The 25582-nt window shown below is 47.5% G+C and overlaps 1 protein-coding gene across 5 annotated transcripts; it reads right to left on the bottom strand.

Annotated features, from left to right (window-relative positions):
- Window positions 1–2717: 2717 nt before the first annotated feature.
- MYC (MYC proto-oncogene, bHLH transcription factor) lies at window positions 2718–9780 on the bottom strand. 5 transcript variants are annotated; one of them, XM_046026180.1, is made up of 5 exons: window positions 9681–9780; window positions 9062–9210; window positions 7327–8397; window positions 4909–5677; window positions 2718–3786 (listed from the first exon to the last, which is right to left on the bottom strand). In XM_046026180.1, the coding sequence occupies exons 4-5, from the start codon at window positions 5663–5665 to the stop codon at window positions 3224–3226; spliced, it is 1320 nt and encodes a 439-aa protein (XP_045882136.1). In that variant the 5' UTR covers window positions 5666–5677; window positions 7327–8397; window positions 9062–9210; window positions 9681–9780; the 3' UTR covers window positions 2718–3223. The 5 variants fall into 5 exon arrangements, with proteins under 5 accessions (XP_045882136.1, XP_045882146.1, XP_045882154.1 ...); XM_046026190.1 differs by lacking the exons at window positions 9062–9210; window positions 9681–9780 and having other exon boundaries at window positions 7327–7755; window positions 8169–9039; XM_046026198.1 differs by lacking the exons at window positions 9062–9210; window positions 9681–9780 and having other exon boundaries at window positions 4909–5674; window positions 7327–9040.
- Between the last annotated feature and the right edge of the window lie 15802 nt (window positions 9781–25582).

Below are 25582 nucleotides of genomic sequence, written 5' to 3' on the forward strand. Positions count from 1 at the left end.
TTTTAATGTGTCTCTGTTCTCATCCTATTAGCTTGTTGCTACCCTCTTTCTCCTTTGAAATTGGTCTGTAATGGTCTATAACCTTGAAAGAGGAGTCTTCTGCGAAGCTACGAGTGCATTTATAGATCGTGTTGTGGGATACCCTCCAACGTTTTCTAGCCCAAGGTTTATTTATTGTGGGGAAGAAATGCAGCAGGGGCCCCTAGCGTGTATGCTAAAAAAATTATTACTGACTGAGCCAATCATAAACTATTACAAACAAACCACAGAAAACCCCCTAACACTTGTTGTCCTCTTTCCCAAGCTTTGTGCCAGAATTTGTCTTAAACACCAGCAGAGAACTCTACTTAGGCTGCGATTTGGAAAACTCTGTTCATTTAAAAAGTTGATTGTTTTTATATTGTGGATCTCCTTTGTTGCTTCCAAATGGCAGCATTGAAAGAACACTTCCTTCCTCTTTATACATTCCATCCCTAAACAAAATCATCCCCCGAGTCCCCTAGTAACTATTAATTCCTGGACATCATCCTGGGTAAGAGGCACAGTCAGTAGTAGCTCATTTCTTCCTGTATATTCTTGACCAAATTGCAAGCTCCTCCTCTCCATCTCCGATTCTTGATTAGGGTTATCTACAAAATAGATCGAACAATGGCACAGACCGTGGGGACTCCCCGGGCTGGCTCTGAGAGCCCATTTGTGTTGGGGTCAAGATCAGCCTGACTTTCTGGAAAGAAGTTGGCATCTGCTCTGTTTTCTGACCTTACTCTTGCTTCATAAACCTGAGGGGGACCGACTAATAGTTGGAATGGCTCCCTTCCATCCCCACACCCAAGCTCTGCATCCCTAAGTTGTTTCCTGATTATTTGGAATGGGGAGTTGTTTTCCCAGTGAGGAACACTCTCCTTTTCTGCTGGCTTGCCTGGACTTAGTGATCAAATTAACACCTTCCTTGTTCTCAAGTGAGTCACTCCAGAGCGGCACTCCAGCCACAAAGGGGCAAAGAGGGAATCTTTTAAGATCGCCCCCGCTTTTTAACACTTTGAACTGTTCAACTTCTGTAGATTGTATCTCCCTTTGAATTTAGGGTATAGGGTGTGACTACATGAAACTATTAGGGTGGGACTTGGGATCCAAAATAAAGAATCCAGAAACGGACATTAAGGGCTTAAGTAAATGGTTCTAGAGTTCAGAACCAAAGACAGTAATTATTTATTGATGTATGAGGTGGTGGTTGGTGCTGGTGGTGGTGGGTTAAAGTTCTAAAAAGAGTACAGGATTGAGGATCTACTCTGAGGCTGGAACAACGAGATAATTAGAACAGCGATAGTAACCTCCATTTGCTTATGTAATAATGTTCTTGTTTCCGGTGCAGACCCTGGGTTTGCGAAGGCTTATAATTAATAATGCCTACTTTCAAAAATGCCTTTTCATGTTCTAATGATGACCATGTGTCATGAGTGCCCATGTGTCAAAGAGGCTGGAAGGAAGGGGAGTTTGTAGTTTCCAAAATAATGACTCATGTGACGAAGAGTAAGTATGTTTTATTTTATGATCCCAGCAGTAGCATTCCAAACTGGCTGCTTCCCAGGAGAAACGGGGTGAATTGCATTTAACAAATGGCTAAGGTAGGAGTGAATGACTTGTGGGTTTCTCAGAGAAAGAAAAACATGAAACAATGAACAACAAAGTAAATGAAACAAACAAAAGGGGAACTGATGTCCTACAGGGCCTACATGTAGAGATTTATGGCACGTGACCCACTAGATTGGTCTAACCCCTGTTCTTATGAGTGGCCCGTTTATTCCCACTGGCTTGTTGGCAGGGTGTTCGAGCACAGGCTATGAGTGGACTGCCTGGGTGGAACCCTGGCTCTACTCTTCATTATCAGTGGGCTTTGGACACCTAGCTGAGCCTTCCTATGCCTCAGTTTCCCCTTCTATTATAGGGAAATTAACATCGGGCTGATTTCCTTCATAGGTTTGCAGTGGAATTATTGCAAGGAAAATGTTTCTGAGAATGCCTGACACATAAGTAGATTAGTATGACTATTACTCGAGTTGGTCCCTCAGACCCCAAAGCAAAAGCATTCCTGGCCTTAGCACTTTAAACCCTGGATGAACTAAGGCATAATAGTGAAGTGAAGTATTTTTCTATGGAATGGGGACTTTGGAGGCAGCCTCTGACTGTGTGGCCCCAGAGAAGTTGCAAAAGCCCTCTGAGTCTATTTCATTGTTTGTAAAACAGGGTTACTAACTTGCCTCCTGGAGCACTTTGGAGATCACCTGAGCCAAGGGCCTAGCACCTGGTAATAGTAGTTAAGCAGCAGTGGGGTGGCATGGGTTAACCCAGCTGGAGTTTCTTCTTCATCTTCCTCCCACCCCCAGTCCTTACCCCTTTGTATACTTAACTTATCTTTAGCCGCTGGCATCCCTTTGCCTTCTCACCAGTCTACCGCCTGTTCATTCTTTCACGTAGCAACTCTGGCCCTATCAGAAATCTCCAGGAAGCATCTTATAACCCTGAGAAAATAAAGACTGTAAAGCCCCAGACCCATTTTAACAAAGAAAAGTCCTTGCCCTTTCTTAAATAACTCGTTTTCCCATCTTTGTAAATTCATTCCCTTGAGGGCGAAATGGTGGGACTTGGAATTGATGGAAAGAGAATGGAAAGAAAAAAAAAAGGCAAGAAAAGAAACAAAACACTCACAACTTCTAAGATTTGGCTCAATTATATATTTGCCAGGTATTTTATTTTTTCTAAAAACAATAGAAAAAATCAACTTTAAAAAGGATGATGTACTTAAATAAAAAAAATTATGGTTTATAATACATGGTTTGAATTCTTGTATAACTGCTATAAACGTTTTATTAAAGTTATTTACATTTAATGGCCATATTTACATGGGGAAATGGGGTAAACTTTACGATTTTTTAAAAACAATTCTTAAATACAAATCTGTTAAAGGAAAAAAAAAAAAGATGGCAAGCATAAAAAAGGTTCTTTTATGCCCAAAGTTCCATTTGAGGCAGTTTACATTATGGCTAAACCTTTCAATCCTAAGACTTAGCCAAGGTTGTGAGGTTGCACTTGAACATGCATTTGAAAAAAGTTCAGATAGGAGAGGTTGCTACAGTTCTGTCAGAAGGAACCTTTTTCCTTACTTTCTCTTAGTAACAAATGAGAATTCATGAGCAATTCCAGTTCCTCCCTCCAATAGGTGGACTTAGGCACCAGAGTTCCTTAGCTGTTCAAGTTTGTGTTTTAACTGTTCTCGCCGCTTCCGCAACAAGTCCTTTTCTGAAATGAGCTTCTGCTCCTCAGTCTGGACCGACAGGATATATGCGGTGGCTTTTTTAAGGATGACTACCTTGGGGGCCTTTTCATTGTTTTCCAACTCTGGGATCTGGTCACGCAGGGCAAAGAAGCTCCGTTTCAGCTCGTTTCTCCTCTGGCGTTCTAAGACGTTGTGTGTCCGCCTCTTGTCATTCTCCTCTGTGTCGGAAGACCTGGGGCTGGCACATTTGCGGTTGTTGCTGATCTGTTTCAGGACTCTGCCACTGTCCAACTTAGCCCTCTTGGCGGCTGGATAGTCCTTCCTGGTGGAGGGGGGCGCTGCGTAATTGTGCTGATGGGTGGACACATGGCATCTCTTAAGAACCAGCGGGCTGTGAGGGGGTTTGCTGTGGCTTCCTGCCGAGGGTGACCCCGATTCTGACCTTTTGGCAGGGGGCTGCCTTTTTTCCACAGAAACAACATCAATTTCTTCTTCATCCTCTTGTTCTTCCTCTTTAAGAAAGGAAACAGAAACCACCCGGTTAGCCACGTTTCCTTAAAGCTATCAATGACTAGATTAAATGAATGCTGTGTAAATAGAAGGCATTACTATGGGAGAAAGAGCCCTGGCACCAAGTCATCCCCAGAGAACCAACTAGCCTATCAATCCTGCTCTTCTTGCCACGAAGGCCGGAGTCAGAAAGGGAGAATGACAGCTAGGTTCGTGGCACAGACAAGAAAATTACAATTTACCAGGATAAAACGTTGATGCCAGTTCTTACCTAAGACTTAATGAGGCTTTGGACACACCCAAAGCAAAGCCCATTTCCCAAGCACCTCCTATTTTTAAGGGATTGTACCAAGAACTCTTCAGGTGTTGCAAATAATAGCTCCAAATCTCTTGGTAGGACTTTAGCAACTCCCTATTTTACTGGAAGTGTAAAAAGAAAAAAAAAAAAATTCTTGCGGCTTTGCCAGAAAGTTCTAGGGGTGGAGGAAGGAAAAAAAGTCCAATTTTGGCAAGGATTTAATTTTAAGTGTTCAAAACAGGCTAAACAGATCCCAACTCCTCAGCTCATCAGTCCTTAAGGCACTTTCACTGGTTCACAGCACCCGGTGGGGAGGCTGCTCTGCTTGGGTCCATTGCCCTGGTTTATTTTTTTGGTGGATCTGTAGTCCCGGAAATCCCAACGGTTTCTTAGAACATAGGAGGGAGGCAATTCATTCATTCTCAGGGATCAATCCTCACTTATCCCCCTTCACACACACCCTCACACCCCCCCCCCCCCACCCCAGTGCAATTAAAATGCTTAAGAAAAGTAAGAGGGAGTGGATTGAGTTGCAAGATAAGCTAGAAGATTTAAAAACCCAAATGAAATTCCTAAGGGGAGGGAGGGAGAGGAAGGGGCTGGCCAAGGGGGCAGTCTTAGAAGGTATGGGAGGGAACCCTAAAGCCCAGTGTTCCGGAATGAAGAGCTCCCAGATCCTTCCAGATCTAACATTTCCCTTCCCAAATCTGATTAAAGAAAAAAGGCTGGGTCTGCTGAAGTGGCCAGTTGAATGAGCCGCCTGAGAAAAATCTTTAATAGGAGACCCAGTCGCTCCCTTTGACAGGCCAGGAGGGCTTCAGCTTACCGGAGTCGCTGCTTGTGGTGGGTGGTGTTTCCTCGTGGAGCGCCAGGGGCTCGGGACTGGCCCGCGGGGACGACTCGGCCGAGGAGAGCAGAGAGTCCGAGGACGGAGAGAAAGCGGTGGAGTCCGGGGAGGCGCAGGGCTTGGGCGAGCTGCTGTCGTTGAGCGGGTAGGGGAAGACCACGGAGGGGTCGATGCACTCGGAGGCGGCGGCGCTCAGGTCCTGCAGGTACAGGCTGGAGGTGGAGCAGCCTCCGGGCCCGCGGGCGGGGCTCGGGCTGCTGCTGTCTTTGCGCGCAGCCTGGTAGGAGGCCAGCTTCTCAGAGACCAGCTTGGCGGCGGCCGAGAAGCCGCTCCACATGCAGTCCTGGATGATGATGTTTTTGATGAAGGTCTCGTCGTCTGGGTCGCAGATGAAGCTCTGGTTCACCATGTCCCCTCCCAGCAGCTCGGTCACCATCTCCAACTGGTCAGCGGTGGAAAAGCTGCCGCCGCCGCCGTCGTCGTCCCCCCTGGGGGAGAAGGACGCGACTGCAACGTAGGAGGGCGAGCAGAGCCCCGAGCGGCGGCTCGGGGACAGCGGCGGGGTGGGCAGCAGCTCGAATTTCTTCCAGATATCCTCGCTGGGGGCCGGCGGCTGCAGCTCGCTCTGCTGCTGCTGCTGGTAGAAGTTCTCCTCCTCGTCGCAGTAGAAATAAGGCTGTACCGAGTCGTAGTCGAGGTCATAGTTCCTGTTGGCGAAGCTGACGTTGAGGGGCATCGCGGCAGCCTGCTGAGGGGGGCACACAAAGAGGGGGCGGTCTTGAGTTAAGAGGGTCTGGGTGGGTGCAGCCCGGCGCAGCGCGCTCCCCGATGCCGAACCCCTCGCTCCCCTTCGAGCGCTAGCCAGAGGGGGCTGGTGGCGGGAAGAAGGGCACCCTTTTACCCCCCTCCCCCAGGTGGCCCCCTGCTATCTGGGACACACACTTGGTGAACCAGCTGCGGAGCGCCCGCGGAGATGGCGTCTCCCCCTGGAGCCCGGAGCGCGAAGGCCGGGAGTCCGCCCCGCCGCCTCCGAGCAATCGAAATCGGCTTTAGCTTCCTTAAGCGGCCGGGGGAGGCGGCAGCTGGGAATACAATCCGCCGAACCGAAGGCGCAAAGTTTGCGCCACCTGAAGGAGAAGGCGAGAGGCGCCGCGGCGGGAGCGGCAGCGCGCGGCCCCCTCCCTCGCCGGGCCCCTCAGCGCCGCGCCCGTTCCCACTCGCGCCCTCGCCGCGCTCCTTCCCCCGCGGGCGCCGCCGCCCTTCCCAGCCCCCCCTCGCCGCCCCCCCATCCCCACCCCCAGCGCGTCCCCCTTCCTTCCTCCGCCGGCTTTTCTCCGTGTCTCTCGCCGGCTGGTGGGGCGAGCCTCTACGCCGGCCGTAACACCCCCCCAATAAATAAAAGGGGGTGTTAGATAATAACAAGGGCACCTCCCTTCAACACCCAATACGGCGACGCAACTGCGCCAGAGCCCCTGCTGCGATTCTGCGCCCGGAGCCGGGCGTCTTCCCCTCACCCGCCGAGGGTAGCAGCTGTTCTGGCAAAGCCCCGAGTCCCGCTCCTAGTCGTCCCTCCTCATCTCAGGGGCACGGGGGACACCAGAGGCGGCGGCGGGAGAGCCAAGGATGACTGCGGAGATTTGCCCTCGCTTCCCCCAAGTCCTTGATTCCAGGAGAATCGGACACATCCCTGCCCAGCCTCCCTTTCCCTGGTCCTTGCGCCTACCCAACACCGAGTCCCAACCAGTACCTCGGAAGCCCAAGATCCCTATTTTTATTATTCGTCTAAAAAGCCAAACGCCAACTTCTTAAAAGGAGCAGGGAGTGAACGGGAAACGTCGTGGGGATCGGCGGGCGGGACGCGCCGCAGTGTCTGTCTCCGGCTGTCAGAAATGCGGTAAGACGAAATTTAAATGCCCTTTCTGAGACGCGGAAAAGTCAGCGGCTGCGGAGCTCTCTGGCTCCCACACGCAATTTGTAATTCTTACTCCCAGGAGCTCAGGATGTACAGGGCTCTGTCCACCGCGAAGTACAGCACACCCCCCCCACCCCCCCAAGCAAAAGCAATTAGTGCAATAAAGCAGGAATGTCCAGCTGGTCGGGGGCAGAGTCAATACACATAAGCAAAATAAGCAAAAATCTCTAAAGACGAGTTTTAGGAACGCACCCGTTGTCTCTCTGTCTTCTCCCCTCCCATCTTGACAAGCCACTCTCCCCCATCCAGTTCTGGTTCGTCCTCACCCCACCCCGAGCTACCACAACTACTCTGAAAAAAAGTGTCAATAACGCACGAATGGCTGAGACGACACCCCAGTTCGGGCATTCGACTTCGACTCGTCGCGGCACAGCATTAAGGCGGTAGGGAAAATAATTGAAAAGACAAATAGTCCAGGTGCTTACCGGGTTTTCCACTATCCGAAGGCAATCCAGCGTCCAAAAAGCAGAGAGGAGCGCTTTTCAGAGGACCCGGTCGCGGGCAGCGGCGGGGAGAAGTGTCTTCCCAAATAGGCAGAATAGCCCCTCCGCGTCGGGAGAGTCGCGCTCTCGCTCGGGTCTTGTAAGTTCCAGGGGAAGTGTCCGCCCGCGGCAACGGGCAAAGTTTCGTGGGTGCGGCGGGGGATTGTGCCCGGCTGGCGGGGGTCGGCGGGCCGGGTGGGGTGGGGGCGGCTGGGCCGGAGGCGAAGCCCCTTTTCGCTCCGGATCTCTCTTCCCCGGGCGCCCGGAGCGCCACTCGGCTCGCTCGGCTAGCTCTGCACTTCCACCCTAGCGGGCGCGCCCGCTCACTCCCTCTGTCTCTCGCTGGGATTACTACAGCGAGTCGAATAAAGCCTGAAAACCGGGTTTTATATTGCTAAGCACGATCCCGCCCCCCTCTGTTCTCTTTTTCCCGCCAAGCTCTGAATAGCCCTGCCCTTCCCAAGGCCGGCTGGAAGCCAGGCGGCGGCCCGGGCGCAGCGACGGCGGCGGCAGCTTCGGCAGCGGGGAGAAGCGCAGCTCGGGGGTCCTCGACTGCGCAGACCCTCGTATATAAAGGGCCGGTGGGCGGGGATTCGCTAGAGAGGATCTTTTTTTTCTCTCCCCCGCCCTCCTCTTTGGGAACCGAGGAGGGCCGATTCTGCGGAGGGAGGGCCAGGGGTGGGGGAGCGGGGAGGAGACTCAGCCCTTTTCGGCCTGGCACTCCAGTGCGCGGAGCTATCGGATGTAAACAGTCAGAGCGCAGCTTGAATTAACTGCGCACCTACCATTTTCTTTTGCTCCCGCTCAAACCCTCTCCCTTTCTGCGCCGCTCCTCTGGCGCAGCGCTCGCGTTGACAAACCGCATACTTGTCCTGCGTGCTTAAATCATCGCAGGCGGAACAGCTGAGCCTTCAACACAGCATACACCATGTACCCGCCGCCCCGCCACGCACGTCCTGGGCGGACGGGCGCCTCCCGAAGGCTGGGGACAGAGCAGCGTTTGGAAAATCAGTCCTATGAACATGGGAAGGAAGCAGGGGAATTCATAGGCGCGCGCTCTGAGTGTGTAAGGTGTTAGTGTCGATGGGGATAAATGATAAGAGATATAAGGAGATATAAGGAGGAAAATGATGCCTGGAATATTAAAATAACTCAGCAACCCACTGCCACGTATACCTGGAGAGCGCGTTATGAATAAACACCACTGCATTTGCCTGCGGTGTTATGCCTTATACGCCTGCAGCGATCTATCGCGATTGGGTACCTTCCACCGCGAATGAATCCCTCAATTTGCTGCCTAAGCAGCAGACACCCTCGGCCCCGCCCCTCCCACGCAGACCTACAGTGGGGTCGGCGGGAGCCGGCTGTTCGCCGAGGACGCGCTAATCCCTGAGACCTTTCCTACGTACTCCCCAACTGGAGTTAGGGAGGAGCGCGATTGCGGGTGCGCGCGGCGGAGGACCCTCCCCCGCCCGCTTTCTGCCGGTCTGCACCGGTATCCCACCCCCACGCCTCTCACTCGGGAGTTCCCAATTCCGCAGCCAGGTTTCAGAAAAGAGACAAATCCTCTTTGCGCCCCGTGGCGCCAGTTTGCACCAGGCCGGGGTTCCCAGGTTTGGGGGAAATCAAAGGCGCTAGACGCGAGAATTTTTTTAAGGGGGGGACTCCCCCCGCAAACCTCGGGACTGGAGTTCTCAGAAGGCGAGGGAGGAGACGAGCTGGAGGACCCGGCCTTGGGAGTTTGCAGAGACCCTGGTGAAGAAGACCGTTAACTCTTTCCTCCTCGGACAAACCGGACATTTACTTCCTTTCTGTGTCTTCTTTCCCCTTATTATTGGAATCGAGATCATGCAAAATAATAATAAAAAAAATAAAAACAAAAATGCATCGATTCTTATCAAAGTAAGAGGAGACAAATATTACTTCCATGTCTTTTTGATGGGTCTTGGGTCAATTAAACATTGGCCAAATTTCAAGCATTAATTTCCTAGTTCACTGACTCTAAATTTTTTTCTGAACACCACAGTGTTCAATCTATATACAATTCAATCCAGAATGTTACCCGACACGGCACATGATTTATTCGCTCCCTACATTAATCTGCATTTAATATATAATCATGTTCCCTTGGGATTTGCTATTTGGAATTACACGGGGGCATTAAAAACAAAGGGAATCTTCCCACCCAAAAGCGTTTTAAGTAAATTTTTCCTTCCCCCCACCCCCATTCCAAACAAGAAAATTCGGGGAGGGGGGAGGAGAAGATCTTGCAGAGCGTGTTTGAGATAAATTATTACCCGTTGAGTTTGCAGCTCAGCGTTCAATTGTTAAATGAGTAGCAACTTCCTCCAAATCAAGCGCACAGCGCAATCTGACTTTAAGGATTGCATATTATTCCGGCCTCTGGGCCTTCGCCGCAAACGCCTGGGAAGGGACCAACCAATCCCAAGTCAAGGTTTTGCTGCAAAGCGTCTTTCCCCGTCCCCTCCCGGGGCTGCACCCGCGCCGGGGTTTGCGAAAGTAAAGTAAGTGTGCCCTCTACTGGCAGCCGGGATCACCGCGTCCGGATGTCAACTGAGGGAGGAAGGTTGGTGGGGGCAGGGGCATCTGGAGCGCAGGGTTTTTTGTGGGGCTAAGGATGGGGCGGTTCCTTAAAACGAGTTTCCAGCTCCCTCCCTACCGACTCCTTCAGGCCGGTGCAAAGGAGAGGAAGGAAGAGGAATTTCTGGAAGGAAAAAGGGCTCAGAGGCAGCTGTTCGACCGCAAAAGCAGTGGTGAAAATAAATCCATCACTACTTAGCGACAATGAATATCACCCCATGGAGAACTGATGCTATTTATGGAAAACACGTAATAATTAACAAGTACAGACACGAAAAAAAAAATGTCCAACGAAACTCTGAAGCAACAAAACAAGATTTAGCCCTTAAGTCTTAGAAACCCATCATGTCCTAACCATCGAGTTTTAAAGCAGGATCTTGGATTCTTTGGGGAAGGCGAGGCACAGTGGAAGGGGATGGCTTTTTGGGTCTTGCTATTATTAAAAAAAACACGCACACACAAAAAACAAAAAAACATTCCCCCCCCCCCAAAACAGGTCTAGTTAACAACAGCCAGATATTTTGATACTGATGGGGGAGGGGCATTTGAGAGTCCACTGGAAAGGAGTGTAACGGAATATTTTGTTTAAAAAGTTTCCCTACGGAAACAACTGGGCGGTAAATGTTGCAGCAAATGTGAAGGGAATTGACGTTGTATGTTTCGTGGGTGTGAGTATCTCAAGTCCTCTCTTTATGATGAGCAGGATGCTTGACAGTGTCTGATCACCTAGGTATATCCTCAGGAAATTTGGCAACAGGAGATCCTTCCTGCAAGAGGCCTCTTGGGGCTGTTTCCCAGGAATCTGGCACTTTGGTCTTTGCTCTGCTGGAGGTTAACTGACTACAATCCAAGGACACACAAAAACAAAAACAATAAAACCCCCAACCATCCAATCTAATCAAACAACAGCAAAAGTAGGTTTAGCTTGACCTCAGAGGGTAGATTTTGAAAGCTGTTGAAGATGGCCCATATGTCCTATCTTAATGTCTGACTATTGAATTATACAGCCTGGTGTGGGACCGGTTTTAGATGTGTGAACCCCAGGCAGATATCCTGCTTGTGGCTTCAGGACTCAACCTCACTTTCCCCCAGTTTGGTGACATCACCTGGGGTATTACTTTCAAGTAACAGCCTGGCGTGGTTTCGTTCCTCCAAAGGAAGTAGGGGCTATCCCATTTTATAGTCAAGGAAACAGAAAATCAGATCTCCACCAGGCTCAGGGGACTCCATTGTCTTTTAGAAATTTTTAAGAATTACTTGATCCAGAGTAGACATTTGCTGGGTTGAACACGGCTGGGGAGATTAAAAGGAATATTATCTTTGCAGATGACCAAAGTGGTGCATGCTCATTGTGAAAGGAAAAATGTAAAATAGAAAAACAAAGGAATCAGAGAATGGAAAGAGTTTGTAATCCTAATCACCCAGAGATGCTGTTGGGCTTATCTTTTAAGGATACCATTTAAGGGACAATTTGGACTTTCTACCTCCTTTTGGAAGTCAGTAGTAAGTGTCTGTTGACCAAACATTCCTGGTTTGCTGGTCTAGGGACACTCTAAGGCTGTGTCTTTCCTTTTTTAGGGTGTTGTTGGGGTTCTAAGAAGAGGCAGGTCTCCAGTAGGGCAGCTCTGTGATAACGCACAGGGTTGGGACTCCAAGTAAATAGTCTAGTGAGATTCTCCTGGAAGAGAACACTATGTCACTGCAGGGAACATTCTTCCCTCCAGGACGGTACAAATTAAGAATGATTAATTCTCACAAACGCATATTCTCACAATGACTTTGTGGATGCCACTTTTAGGCTGAGGGAAAAAAGAAGGGTGTGCAGAAAGAATGAGCAATTTGATCCAACTTTCTCTACTCTTTCCAGAGACGCAAAAGGTGAGATTCAGAATGTGTGCCTTACATGATATAACACCAGTTCCTATCTCCCCTCTTCTTTGAATATCTCTTCCCCCGCCCCCCTAGAAGTTTCCTACCGGTGAGTTGATCTTTGACAGATAAGAGCAGTGACTAATACAGACAGAAACTGGACCCCAGTGATCCAACCAGTTTCAACATGGTGGTGAGAAAGAAAACCCTCAACCCCCCACCAAGGAAGGCTGGCTTATAATTTCAAAACCCCCTGAAGTCATGTGGGGCCTGACAAGGAGGGAGGAGAGAGGGGAAAATGATAAATCTGTATCTCCAGAAGAAAGATCATTTTGAAAGAAGGGCCATGAGATCCAAACCCAAGCTGGCTAGGGAATGTTAAAGACAAAGAAGGTCTCACCAGCATTTTCACGCCAGTGTCCCAGTGAGAGGAACACTGGAAAGCTCTTCAGCAGAGGAGCAGATGAAATCTGGCCAATCGTTCCTTTGTAGGAATGATAACAAAAAAGGCAGTGAAGAAAATCTTGGTACATTTTAAAAAATGCATGTTTTTAAAATGTCTCCCTCTTCCCACCCCTTCTCTGCATCACGTAAAGCGACCAAGAAGGAAAAAAAAATAGATGTTTTTAACTTAAAACCCTAGACTCTACATTCCCCGTGTCACATTGAGTATATTTGGTTTCTCTCTTACCCACTGACTTCAGGTCCTGGCAGAGGGTCTGGGCTTGACCCACTAAACGTTAGTCTCCTCTCCAGCTTGGCATTCTTTTACTCCTCAGTCCTCCAGAACCTACGTCCCTTTGTAGCTGCTGGAGCAGACAAATGGTTCCTTTGTTTAGCCTCTTCAAAGGCTAGGTTTATTGTTCTGTAAGTGCCAACCCTAAGCCAATCTCCGAAGTCTCCACACTTTGTCGCTCACTTGGCCCATCTTTGCTATGGTCCTTTTGGGCGACATCTGTCCCTAGGATGGACCCTAGGGAGGTCAGGAATTAGTCACCAAACATCAGGTAATCTCTTTGTGGAGGTCATTGTAAAAAAGATTTAGCTTCTAAATCTCGACCTTCCTTTGGAAGCCGATGGGGATAGGAGCCTGTTCTTACATGGACTTGTAGAAGTCCCAAACCAAGGCTTCTGACTTTCTGCTGGTAGCTCACCCTTGGTTGTTCTTTTTAGACTGTTCATCTGTAACTCCATCTGAAAGGAGCTTTCTAGCAGGTACCTGTGAACTCCCATCACCAAAGCCAATGACCTCTTTCCCATGTTCCCTCTGGACTTTGCTGCTCTAAAGGGAAACTGATGGCTTTCAGAAATGATTGCCCTTTGGATTCTCATAAAATGATGGCTCTTAACTGGAGGGTATTCTGCCTCCCTGGGAATATTTGGCAAGGTCCCGAGACATTTTGGGTTGTCACAGAAGGGTGGGGCTTACTCCTGAATGTCCTCGCATGCCCAGCACGGCCAAACCACAGAAAGGTGTCGGCTGGTGTGTCTGTTTGAGAGTCCCTGGCATAGCTCCACATTGTGCTGAGGTCATTCCCACCTCTCCAGCTTGTCCTTCCCTTTCCCGCATGTAGCTACATGTAGCTGCTGGAACCATCTTGTGCCTGACTCCTGATGGTAGAAACTAGAAAGCTTAGCACTTCATTTTTCCACGTGCGCGGACTCATTCTCTTCCACACTTGAAAGTCTCCAGGGCCTTCCAGTGGCCAGGAAAGAGTTTGAGGCTCTGCCTCCTGAGCTCGGCCTTCCAGGCCCTCCTGCGTCTGCTCTCTGCCTTCTCTTTCCCACCTGCCCTGCACTTCAGAGAAACAGGTGATTTAGAGTCACTCCTACGGAAACGCAAGTCCCCACCTCAGAACTTTTGTTCAGGCACTCCTTCCGATCTCATTGCCTCTTCTAGATTTATCCAAGAATGGCCCTTCCTCCAGGGCCCAGAGTAAGCCCTGTTTTCCCTGTGGCATCTCCCCTTACCACCCTTGCTGGTGACCACCAGACTGAATAATGAAAGTCTGGAGCTGGAAGCAGTTTTGGAGAACTTCTAGTTAAGTTGTTTGGAATCACAAACTTTGTTATCGGAGTGGAATCAAGGGGACGCCTGGAGAAAATGGGCTCTATGTGGTCTTTTCAATGTGTCAGAGAAGGGCCCTCTTTTTTTCCTTCTCCAGGAGAGTGCAAATGTCCCATGTCAGAGGCATCAAAGCCGGCTCCAAAGAGAGGGATCTGTTAATCCTTTTAGAGAGAAAGGATGCGCGCTCATGTACCACTGGGTAAGAAATCTAATGGGTAGACTTTTTCGATTACTCTTTGGCTCTACAAGAATCTAGAATAGGGGGGCACCTGCATGGCTCAGTGGGTTAAGCCTCTGCCTTCGGCTCAGGTCATGATCTCAGGGTCCTGGCATCGAGCCCCGCATCGGGCTCTCTGCTCAGCAGGGAGTCTGCTTCTCCCTCTCATTCTCTCCCTGCCTTTCTGCCTCCTTGTGATCTCTCTCTCTCTGTCAAATAAATAAAATCTTAAAACAAACAAACAAACAAACACACAAACAAACTATTACAAAAAAAAGAATCTAGAATATGAGCAGAGGCTGGGGGATTGACTTGTTAAATCTGGCAAGTCCCATGACCTCCCTGAAGCTCACTTTTCTCATCTGTAAAATGGGACTACCTTAACTGTAGCACCCATCTTATTGAAGATGCTGTAAGAACTCAGCGAGCTGATACATTTCCTACAGAGCCTTGTGCCTCGCCCACACATTCACGAAGTGAATGTTAACTGTTGTTAGTGTGGATCCTTGATTTAGCAGAAAATTATTTATTGAGCTATTTTAAGTTTAATGCATCACCATTTCACGGTCCCCCATAGACAATTGCATAACATCTAGAGGCTCTATCTCTTCACCAAGCATGAAAAATTGTGAACTGAGACAAGCTTGTCACTGGACAGAGGAGAAAGTGAGGTCTGGCATCACAAAGAGATTACCTGGTGTTTGGCCAGTTCCTGGTTCCAGCAGCTACACCCCTCTCCCATCACCAACTGCTACAGGACTTACTCTTCTGAGCATGTGCCCTTTTATAGACCTGTTCATACAGAAAGAGCAAAATTCTGAAGGCTCTGGAAGGCAGCATTTTACATTGTTCCTATTTAATACAAACCAAGGCACTGTGTGAGACTTTCCCTCCTTTAACTGAATTCCTCTGCTGTCCAGGGGCTGGCCACCAAGCAGTGGTCCTGGAAGAGGCACAGAACAAGGGAGTAGCTTTGTCCCCAGTTCACTAAGGCTTGCGCTGAGATCTGCATCTGCTTTCATGCCCTGGTGAGTTGGCCTAGACGCTGGAAAAACTTTTCCTTCGAAGCATCGACCAATATCCAGATTTAGAAACTCTTGACTTCTAGCCCACATTTCTTCCTATCAAATTTTAGTTCAAGGGTGGCTAACTCAGATGCTTACGGGGGCCTGGCAGGGAATGTAAATCAGGAAAACAATAGGGAGCGGTGGGGACTGTGCCAAACTGGAGACCATTTGCCTGTGGGAGGCTGACAGCTGCTTTGCAACAACCTGCTAGTCAACCCCTTCAATAGGGGTCTTCCAGTTCCTTAGGGAAGGTGGGAGTTCAGGTTTTAAAATGTTGGCAACTAATTTTAAAAATTATGTGTAGACACAAAACATGTCTGTGGAATGGATTTAGCCCTCTGGCTGTTGGTCTGGAATCTCTGCTTTTAGGTTTTAGGAATCCAGCTGATAATCCAGCCAATGTTTGCTTTTCTAGGAGCTTTTTCTGATGGTTTCCCCTTTTTCTGATGGTTTCCCTCTTCCTTTGAGGGCTTTAACCATCCTCTCATCTTTTCATGATAAGGAATCTAACAGTTTACTACTTTGGTGGGTTTTCATGTCCGACTTCTTGACTAGAAGCTTCTAGGGTCAAGGAAGATTGTGGTTTATTCACATTTGCATTGGCCAACAAAGCCAACATGTTGCCCTGCTGCCTGGTCTGCCATTCACAGACCATGTGGTCTACTGGGTCTAACCAACATTGTGCCTGGTACATGATGGGCTCTTGGCAAATAGAGGGAGCTTCCAAGAGGAGGCATTCCCAACTCAGCCCAGTTTCATTCAAAAGAGAGAGAAAAGCTTTGAGAATTCCTCCTTGCTTCAGTTCCATGGACAGACAAGCTTTGTGTGCATGTGTCCTGGATGACAGGTGAGACCCGAGATGGTTGGAGGCAAGTGGATGAAGACAGGAGCCAGCCCAGAGAAGTCAACTGGACTTGCTGACCAAAGAACAAAAGCAATAAAATCAAAACCAAACCAAAGTTCAGCACAGCTTTAAACACCACCCCCGTAGCTCTCTTTCCTCCCACTTTTATAAGCCCACCCAGAGGAAAATCCACCAGAATTGAAGAGAGGAGGGAAGTGTGGGAATATGGTGATAAGTACCAGGCAGGGAGAAGCTCACAGTGTCAGACTTTTCCCATGGAAAGTGAGGACCCTTTCCAGGGTCATACAATCAATGTAATTGGCCGTGATCAACATTTTTCACAGAAATGGACTAGCGCAGAAAATAATAAAGCCATTGAAGAATGTTCCTAAGTATGGCTTCATGAATCCCCTCTCTCTTTCTGTTGCTCTGTGTATGAACTTGGTCATGAAGTGAACTGCATCGTCTCTGTGAGTGCACAATGTTAGACAGACACTGTAAGCTCTCCCTAAATCTCTACAGTAACACTACGAGGTGTGGATTGGTATTCCGTTTAATAGATGAGCAAAGGGCGGTGTTACAAAGACTTGCTCAGATTCACACAGAGAGTACAGGAGATGGGATGCCTCGCCAAGTCCTTCTGATCCTACAGCTCGCCTGGATCTGCTCTACTCTCAAGTTTCGGAGACACTGGGACCAGGCACTTGTTATTTCTCTGCTGCTGATGCTCAGACTGGGGGAAAGTTTCCTATGGGAAATGCTGGAGGAATCAAAGAGATCACTTCACCTCTCACTGCTACCCCTTTCCGTGGTGCATAATGGCAAAGGCATTTGGGGGGGTCAAAGAGAACATGAGTGTCAAGACAATGAATTCATATAAATGGACGGGTCCTTGCCCTCCAAAGGACCTGGTAAAGCATACTTTCTCTCTCTCTCTATCTGCCTGGGAAGTTCTATAACAGGTTAGCAACATATTTGCTTTGTGCAGTAGACTTTGTGTTGGTGAGGGGACGAGGGCAGAGGAAGGGCAGCGATGGTGCCCAGGGGAGAGGACACAGTCCCCCAATCCTATAAGCCCTGGCAGTCCTATGCATCCCTATGAGATTAGGGTCAAATGCTGACACTGACTTTGGGTGTGGAGCCTTGGGAAAATTACTTCACTGAAATGAGCCTCAGTTTCTCCAGTTTCTGTAGTGTTGATAACTGCTTCTTAGAATTATCCTGAAGGTTACTTGGGAATACATGCTCTCAGAAATGAAAGCTGCTTTGAGCGATAGTCTTTGCTTCTGAGCTTCTGATTTCTTTATTTTCTCAGATGAGAACGCTATTGACTACCTCAGGGGCTTCTTTTTTTTTAATATTTTATTTATTTGACAGAGAGAAATCACAACTAGGCAGAGAGGCAGGCAGAGAGAGAGGAGGAAGCAGGCTTCCCGCGGAGCAGAGAGCCCGAAGCGGGGCTCCATCCCAGGACCCCGGCATCATGACCTGAGCCGAAGGCAGAGGCTTTAACCCACTGAGCCACCCAGGCGCCCCTCAGGGGCTTCTTCAAGGGACCTGTGAGGGAATGCAGGGTCAGTGGCAAGCTGTGTGCTCTAGCTGGTGTCTTGGTGGGTGTCCATGTGGGGTAGGTCTTATGACTTGGGGGTGAAGACCAGGCTGGTGACTCTGCTCATCACTTTCTGCTTGCACCCAGCTTCTAGTTTACGAGGTAAAGTGGACTCCTCTCTTTGCCCTTCAGTCCAAACGGACTGGGAATATCTGTGCCTTTGGAAACCCTTGCCTGCTGTCTGTGGGCCATCTTGGAATTATCACCCTCACTCTGTCTCTGCAGGCAAGAAGAGGGGGAGGGAAGTAGAGGTTGGACCCTGGCCAACCCAACAAAGAATTTCTTAAAAGGGTTGATTTGGTAATAGGCAGAGGGGAATTCCATGGATAAATAATAATTTATGCAAGGAATGCCATCTGCTTCCCTGTTGAAGCGTTAGTGCATAATTGTAGGCTCATTTCCCTTCCCATTCCATGCCCTTTACCTTTCAACCCCTTAAATAATTACACTGACATCTCCCCAGCTGACTGGGGAGGAGAAGCATGGGGTGCCCAGCCTGGATGCTGGCTGTAGACAGTTTGCCATAAAACTGAAATAACTAATTTTAATGCATTAGACGATTAAACACTAAATAAGAACATATTGAAGTTCTGGCCAGGATATCTGAATGTTGTGCTGGAAATTAATAAAAACTGGCTTCGCTGGAGACATTCAATTGCAAATTAAATTTGGTCTTTGAATAAAGACTCTGTTATAGGGTTCTCTAATTAGATTAGGAATCAAAACGGGGGCACCCCAAGCTCTCTCCATGACACCCTACTGTTACCTTGGCATCTATGAGAATGTTTTGGGACTCTGGATTTATGTATGAATTCTTCTGTCTCTTTTTGCAGCTTGGGTGAATTCTGGCGGAGGCAGTGAGGGGGTCAACTTGGCTTTAGGAGGCTCGGCGATCATTTTGGGAATCAGGCTAAAGCGCTCGGAACAGAGAGAGCAAGCCGGCTTGAGGACCGACACGTGCTTGCTGATACGTTGGCTCAGATGCAGATTTTGACCTTCTCAGCATTTATGACATTTTAAAGTAGGTGCCCACACTTAAAAGTCAATAGATTTCACATAAGAGTCTGAATTTCTGCTTCTCTTGAGAACCCAGTTTTGCTAATCCTGGGCTTGCCTTCTCACGTGACTGGAGGCTGAGAGGCAGTCACTGCTTTCTTTAGAAGAGCCTTGAGCTTCCCAGTTTCAGTCTCTCCCACTCCTTATGCTGAGCCCACTCAATTGACTCACGGCCCCTTCTTGGCTTCTGCCTGGTCCTCGCAGGCCTTTGGATTTGACACCTCTGATTTAGAAAATTTCCTGGTCTATCTACAGCTCTGATTACGAGGAAAGATTTCACTCTTAGGAAGGAGGGATGTAAGAGTTATTTATTGAATAATAATGATACTAGCTAATATGAAGTACATACTGTGTTCCCAGGTGCTTGTCCCTAATTTTTTTTTAAAGATCTTATTTGTTTATTTGAGAGTGAGCAGGTGATCGAGCAAGAGAGAGAGAGAGAGAGAGCATGCAGGCATGAGCAGGGGAAGGGACAGAGGGAGAAGCAGACCCCCTGTTGATCAGGGAGCCTGACTTGGGGCTCGATCCCAGGATCCTGGGATCATGACCTGAGCTGAAGGCAGACACCTAACCCACTGAGCCACCCAGGTGCCCCCCATATATATATTTCTTATAACAGCTTTATTAAAATAAAATTCATATACCATATTTTTTTATTGAGAGTGTGTGTGTGTGTGAGCAAGTGTGGGTGGGTGGGGAGGTGCAGAGGGGGAGAGAGAATCTTTTTTTCTTTTTTTCAAATTTTATTTATTTATTTGACAGACAGAGATCAAGGTTGGCAGAGAGTCAGGTGAGGTGGGGGTTGGGGGGAAGCAGGCTCGCTGCTAAGCAGAGAACCTGATATGGGACTCCATCCCAGGGCCCTGAGATCATGACCTGAGCCGAAGGCAGAGGCTTTAACCCACTGAGCCACCCAGGCGCCCTGAGAGAGAGAATCTTAAGCAGGTTCCAGGGCCAGCACAGAGCCCCATACAGGGATGGATCTCAGGACCCTCAGATCCTCGCCTGAGCTGAAACCAAGAGTTGGATGCTTACCTGCCTGAGCCACCCAGGCGCCCCAACATCTAGAATGTTTTCATCGCCTCAGAAGAAACCCTGTACCTCTTGGCAGTTACTCGTTATCTCCCCTCAACACCCAGCCCTAGGCAACCACCACTCTGCTTTCCGCCTCTATGGATTTGTTTATTTTGGCCGCCTCATATCAGTGGAATCACACAATATCTGGGCCTATGTGACAGCCTCTTTCACTTAGCATATTGTGTTCAAGGTTCATTCATGCAGCATCTAGCAGTACCCTATTTTTTTTTTATTGCTGAGTAACATGGCAGTGTATGGCTATATCACATTTTATTCATCTCTATTTGTCGAGGGACATTTGGGTTGTTTCCACATTTTACTATTATAGCTAATGCTATTATAGAACATTCTTGTGCAAATTTTGTGTGGATGTAGGCTTTACTTTCTTTTGGGTATATGTATATATATGCATACATCTATGCATCTGAGAATGTATACAAGAGAATGGAAACGTTGGATCTGGGGTCACTGGAACTGCCCACACCATTTCCTAAAGGGGTGGTGCCATGTTACAACCCTACCAGCCATGCGTGAGGGTTCTAGTTTCTCCACAGTCTCGTCAACACTTGCTCTTATCTATATTTTTATTATAGTCCTGCTAGTGGTGTGAAGTAGTATCTCATTGTGGTTTTGATTTGCATTTCCCTGGTGGCTAGTAATATCGAGCATCTTTTCATGGCACGTGGCCCTTTGCCAGCCCTGTTGTAAGCACTTAAGTGCGCTCTTTGTGCCACAACAACCTTGACTGGTAAATACCATTATTACCATGCTTCCCTAATACATGCCAAGCTCAGACTTTCGGTTGCAAGCTTTCTTTTCAGCGGATGAAATTAATCCTTATTATACATAAGGGAATTTTAGTTCCTGGTTCTGGATAGGAGAATAAATCTCAGAAGAAGATCGCCTGTGCCTCAGTAACTCCTGTTTAGCATGCATTTCCTCTATCAGGACTTTCGCAGGTGCTGTTCCTCTGCCTTGAGCCGTCTTTCCCTGGCTAACTTTTGGCCATCTTCTAGATTCTCTGAGAGGCTTCCCTGAACCCCTCCAGTCCAATTCTGGGCATTCGTTTGCCCTTGCAGTACTCCGGACTGACCATAATCATATCCATTCATTAGTGTCTGTCTATTTTCTTGTCTTTCTTTTAAACAAAAGATTTTTGTGTTTTATACACTTCTAATTATGCTATTTGTGTTCATTTGTATTCCACTTAAGAAAATTTAACACTGTATTGCCAAAATCAATGGTGTCTTTGAAAGCATAATTTTAAGCTGCTATAAAAATATTCTCTGAAGTGATTCTAAAATAGCTCATTTGACCATTTCCTTTAAAAATGTTTCAGTTTTTATCATTGCTTTGCTATGGTAAAGAACACTGACATGAACATCTTGGGGCATAATGATTTTATCTATAGGACTGTTTTCTTGGGGTAGAGTCTCAGCGGCGGAATTATTGAGGGAGAAGCATTTGTAAGGCCCTCGATGTACCATCGCTAAAGCCCTTGGAGAGAGATGTTACAGTGATTCAGACTGCCCCAAATACGCGTGACAGCGTTAGAGCTGGGTTTGTTATCTTTCTAAAAAAAAAAAAAGCTTTGCTTTAATCTGCATTTCTTTGATTAACAGGGGGGACAAATCTAATAATTACATAAACAATGGAAGCACATCTTAATTGATAGGCCAATTAAAAAAATAGATACTCCATTATTGGTGTAGCCCGAAGGAGACCCAAAAAAGACTGAACGAGAGCATTTGTTGGTGAGGATAAGAGAACCAAGGGGCCCGAACAGCCTCCATAAAACTGCTGATAATGGGATTTGCAGATAAGGCGGAAGGACATATGGCTGGACTATTACTCCATAGCTCATTTTTTATGCCTTATCAGCATAGAGGCCTGCTCCCCTGCAAATGAGCTACACCTGGCGGTGCAATAAAGAGATTTGCTCGCTGCAGGTGGACAATAAGAGCTGCCAGAGACAGCTCCCGGCGTGAGGGACAGAGCTAAAGAAGCAGAAGGTTGGGATTGGAGGAGGCTTAGCCAACACCAGGAGGCGAAGTGTTCTCAAGCGTTTTATTTTAGTTTAATTACCGGTGGAATAGTTCATTTCTGTGTGAAATCCCAACATGGAAGCTGGGTCAGGAAGAGTGGAAGGTAGAAGGGAGGAGGGCTATTTGCTTCCCTCTTGTCATTCACAAATGGCCTTGAGATGTTGGCCCTTGTCTCCAGATGCAGTGCAAATGCGATCCCAGGGCCACTCGACAGGATGGAGGATTTCTGTCCTTGGACATTCCTCTGAGCACTTAACATGTCCTCATCACTGAGTCCTTGCTGCAACCCAATCAGACTGATACCATTCTTATTTACGTCCTACAGAGGAGGTAACCACAGCACAAGGCAGCTAAATAATCTGTGTACAGCCAAACAGTGAGTAAAAGGTAGAGCAGAGATTCAAATGCAAGCAGTCTGAAGAGGGCAGGAGAGAGACTCTGAAAGTCACTGGGGAAATATGGCCTATTGAGGGGCACCTGGGTGGCTCAGCGGGTTAAAGCCTCTGCATTCGGCTCAGGTCATGATCCCAGGGTCCTGGGATCAAGCCCCGCATCGGGCTCTCTGCTTGGCTGGGAGCCTGCTTCCTCCTCTCTCTCTCTCTGCCTGCCTCTCTGCCTACTTGTAATCTCTATCTGTCAAAAAAATAAATCTTTAAAAAAAAAAAAAATATGGCCTATTGAGGTCGATATCCTGACTTTTTAAAACTATTTATTTATTTATTTATTTGAGAGAGAGAGTGTGTGCATGAGTGGGAGGGGCAGAGGGAGAGAATCTCAAGCAGATTCCCCACTGAATGCAGAGGCTGACATGGGGCTTGATTCCAGGACCCTGAGATCATTTGAGCAAAAGACAGGTGCTTAATTGACTGAACCTACCCAGGCGCTCCAAGGGGTAATTATCCTGACTTTAAAAAAAAAACCAAACCTGAATTATCACTGAAAATGAGATTAGCCAACCTTAGCCTCCTGAAAGATGTCGATGAAACTGAGCCAATGAAGTAAGCAGAAGACATGGATCGGGGGGTCGGTAGAGCTCCACATGGCCAATGGAGGGTCAGAACCTGAAGAAATAATTGGAACATTCCTAACAACAGTCCATCCACTTGTTTGTTCCCACACTCATAACTCATGAAGCAGGAAGTGGGTGGAGAACAGAGGTCCTTAGGTTCAAATCCTGCTGTCCATGCTCTATAAATCCAGATGACTCTATGAGCCTCAGTTCTCTCATTTCTGAGGTACCAGCCTCACCAGGTTCTTGGGGAGAATAAATGAGACCACCCATACAACCTGCTTCTTTTGTACAGCGCATCACAAATGCTCAGTCAACGCTCACTGTTAATGTGCAACGATTCTCTCTTTTAATTGTTTGCTTAGCCTCACCTGTACTCCATTGGGTTAGTGGAAATGTCTTGGGTGATACAGAAAAGGGATAAAACAAAGTCCTGAGGCCCAAGTTTTCAGCTACCAAAGTCCCTTGCCTCCGAATGTGTTGATGGGTAAGAATGTTTGAGCAAGAGGACTTCATAACTGATTCAAGCATACAGATGGATCAGGACAAAGGGAATGGACACATGGTCCTCCTAGAACACAGACTTAGAAGCACCCGGAAGTGAGGACTTCCCCCACCCCCACCCCCCCTTTTTTAAAGGTTTTATTTATTTACTTAAGAGAGAGAGCACAAGCAGGGGAGGGGCAGAGGGCAAGGGAGACGCAGACTCCCCGCTTAGCAGGGAGCCCAGTGTGGGGTTTGATCACCTCCTAACAGACTGAGCCACCTGGGTGCCCAGAATTGAGGCTTTTTTGACATGGGTGTGGACTGTGCTTCTTTTAGCTGCCAACGATGAACAAGATAAAACAAAAGGGAAAAATTAGAGCTTCCCCATTACTTAGGGTAAAAATAGGGATGTCTGGGGGACTTGGTAGAGTGTGTAACTCTTGATCTCAGGGTTGTAAGTTCAAACCCCATGTTGGGGGTAGAGATTACTTAAAAAAGTCTTTATTTAAAAAAACTAATTTATTTATTTGACAGACAGAGATCACAAGTAGGCAGAGAGGCAGGCAGAGAGAGATGGGGGGAAGCAAGTTCCCTGCTGAGCAGAGAGCCCAATGCAGGGCTTGATCCCAGGACCCTGAGATCATGACCCGAGCTGAACGCAGAGGCCCAACCCACTGAGCCACCCAGGTGCCCCCACCCAAAAAAATCTTAAAAAACAAAAAACAAAAAAAAACCCCAAATCGCAATCTCTGTCATAGAACACAATTTTAGACCTTGTCTCTACAAAATCAGCTAAAGCCGAACTGAGTGAATTGGAAAGAGTTCAGGCGGTAAAACAAGGTGTCTGAATTTTAGATCACCTGCTGTGAATAAATCATCTAAAAATTACATCAGAGCTCAAACAAAAGTTCTCTGTCTCTAAATCGACACTTTGAATCACATTTTTTTATTAAAAAAAAAAATAAAGGAAAAGGAAGGGAAAGAGTTGAATGGAGCCCAGGGAGGCAATCACAGTCCTTTGAAACTCCAAATAAAGCCCTGGATGAAGTAACATTTTTTAAAAACTGGGCTTTGGAACTGAAATCGTCATATAAACAGCAATAATTCCTGCAGCACTGGCCACATTCTAAATTCTACATCAGAAGCTTGATGCACCATGATTTCATTTTATTAACATTTTCTAATTAAAAAATACTTTTAAAGACTATTTTTTTTTTTAGTTTAGCCACTTTATGTTCACAGCATAATTGAGAGGATGGTATTTCACATATATTTCCCATCCCACACGTGCACAGCTTCCCCCATGATCTACAGCACTTACCAGAAATGTCCATTTCTCACCAAGGATGAACCCATATCGACACATCCTGGTTCCCCAGAGTTCCCAGTTTACCTGAGAGCTCACTCTTGGCATTGTAGTTTGTAGAATTTGGACAAATGTATAATGTATCCATTATTATGGTATCATCCAGTTTTTCCAAAGCCCTAGAAATTCTGTATTATCTATTTATCCTTCCCTCATCCTATCTAGAAACACTGATAGTTTTATGGTTTTCCTGGTTTTGCTTTACCCAAAAGTCATGTAGCTGGACCCATACAGCGTGTAGCTTTTTCCGAGCGGGGTCCTTCACTCAGTGACACGCATGTAAGGTTCCTCCATGTCTTTTCATGGCTTGCTAGCCCATTTCTTTTTAGCCCTGAGTGATATTCCATTGTTTGGATGGACTGCGGTCTGTCTATCCATTTATCTACAGGACATTTTTGTTGCTTCTCAGTTTTGGCAATTATGAAGAGAGACTACTAAAAAAATCTGTGTGTAGGTTTTTGTGTGGACATAAGCTTTCTCTTGTTTTGGATAAATATCAAGGAGCATGATTACTGTGATTTCATTTTAAGTTTTTCAGCAGCTCTGTGGTATGATCATCCCTATGCACATTTCACAGACGAGAAGGCTGAGGTTCAGAACGTCATGATTTACTTAAAGACACAAAGTTAGGAGTTAAAGTCAGAGTAGACAAGACTGGGTCTTGGTCGCTGATGTGATGCACTAGAAGTCAGAAGGCAGCTCCAGCCCTGGTTTTGTCCAGACACTCTGGATGCCCTTGATCTGCTACCTTAGCCTCTCTTCTGTAAAACAGCCATATGTCCTCCTGGTTCACAAAGTCCTTGTCAAATGCAATCCTGGGCAGAAAACCACTATGGATTTCTCATGTTTCCAGTTAGCACTGTGGACAAGTCACGTGTCACATGT

The sequence above is a fragment of the Meles meles genome, chromosome 1, assembly GCF_922984935.1.
Source record: "Meles meles chromosome 1, mMelMel3.1 paternal haplotype, whole genome shotgun sequence".
Taxonomy (NCBI): domain Eukaryota; kingdom Metazoa; phylum Chordata; class Mammalia; order Carnivora; family Mustelidae; genus Meles; species Meles meles.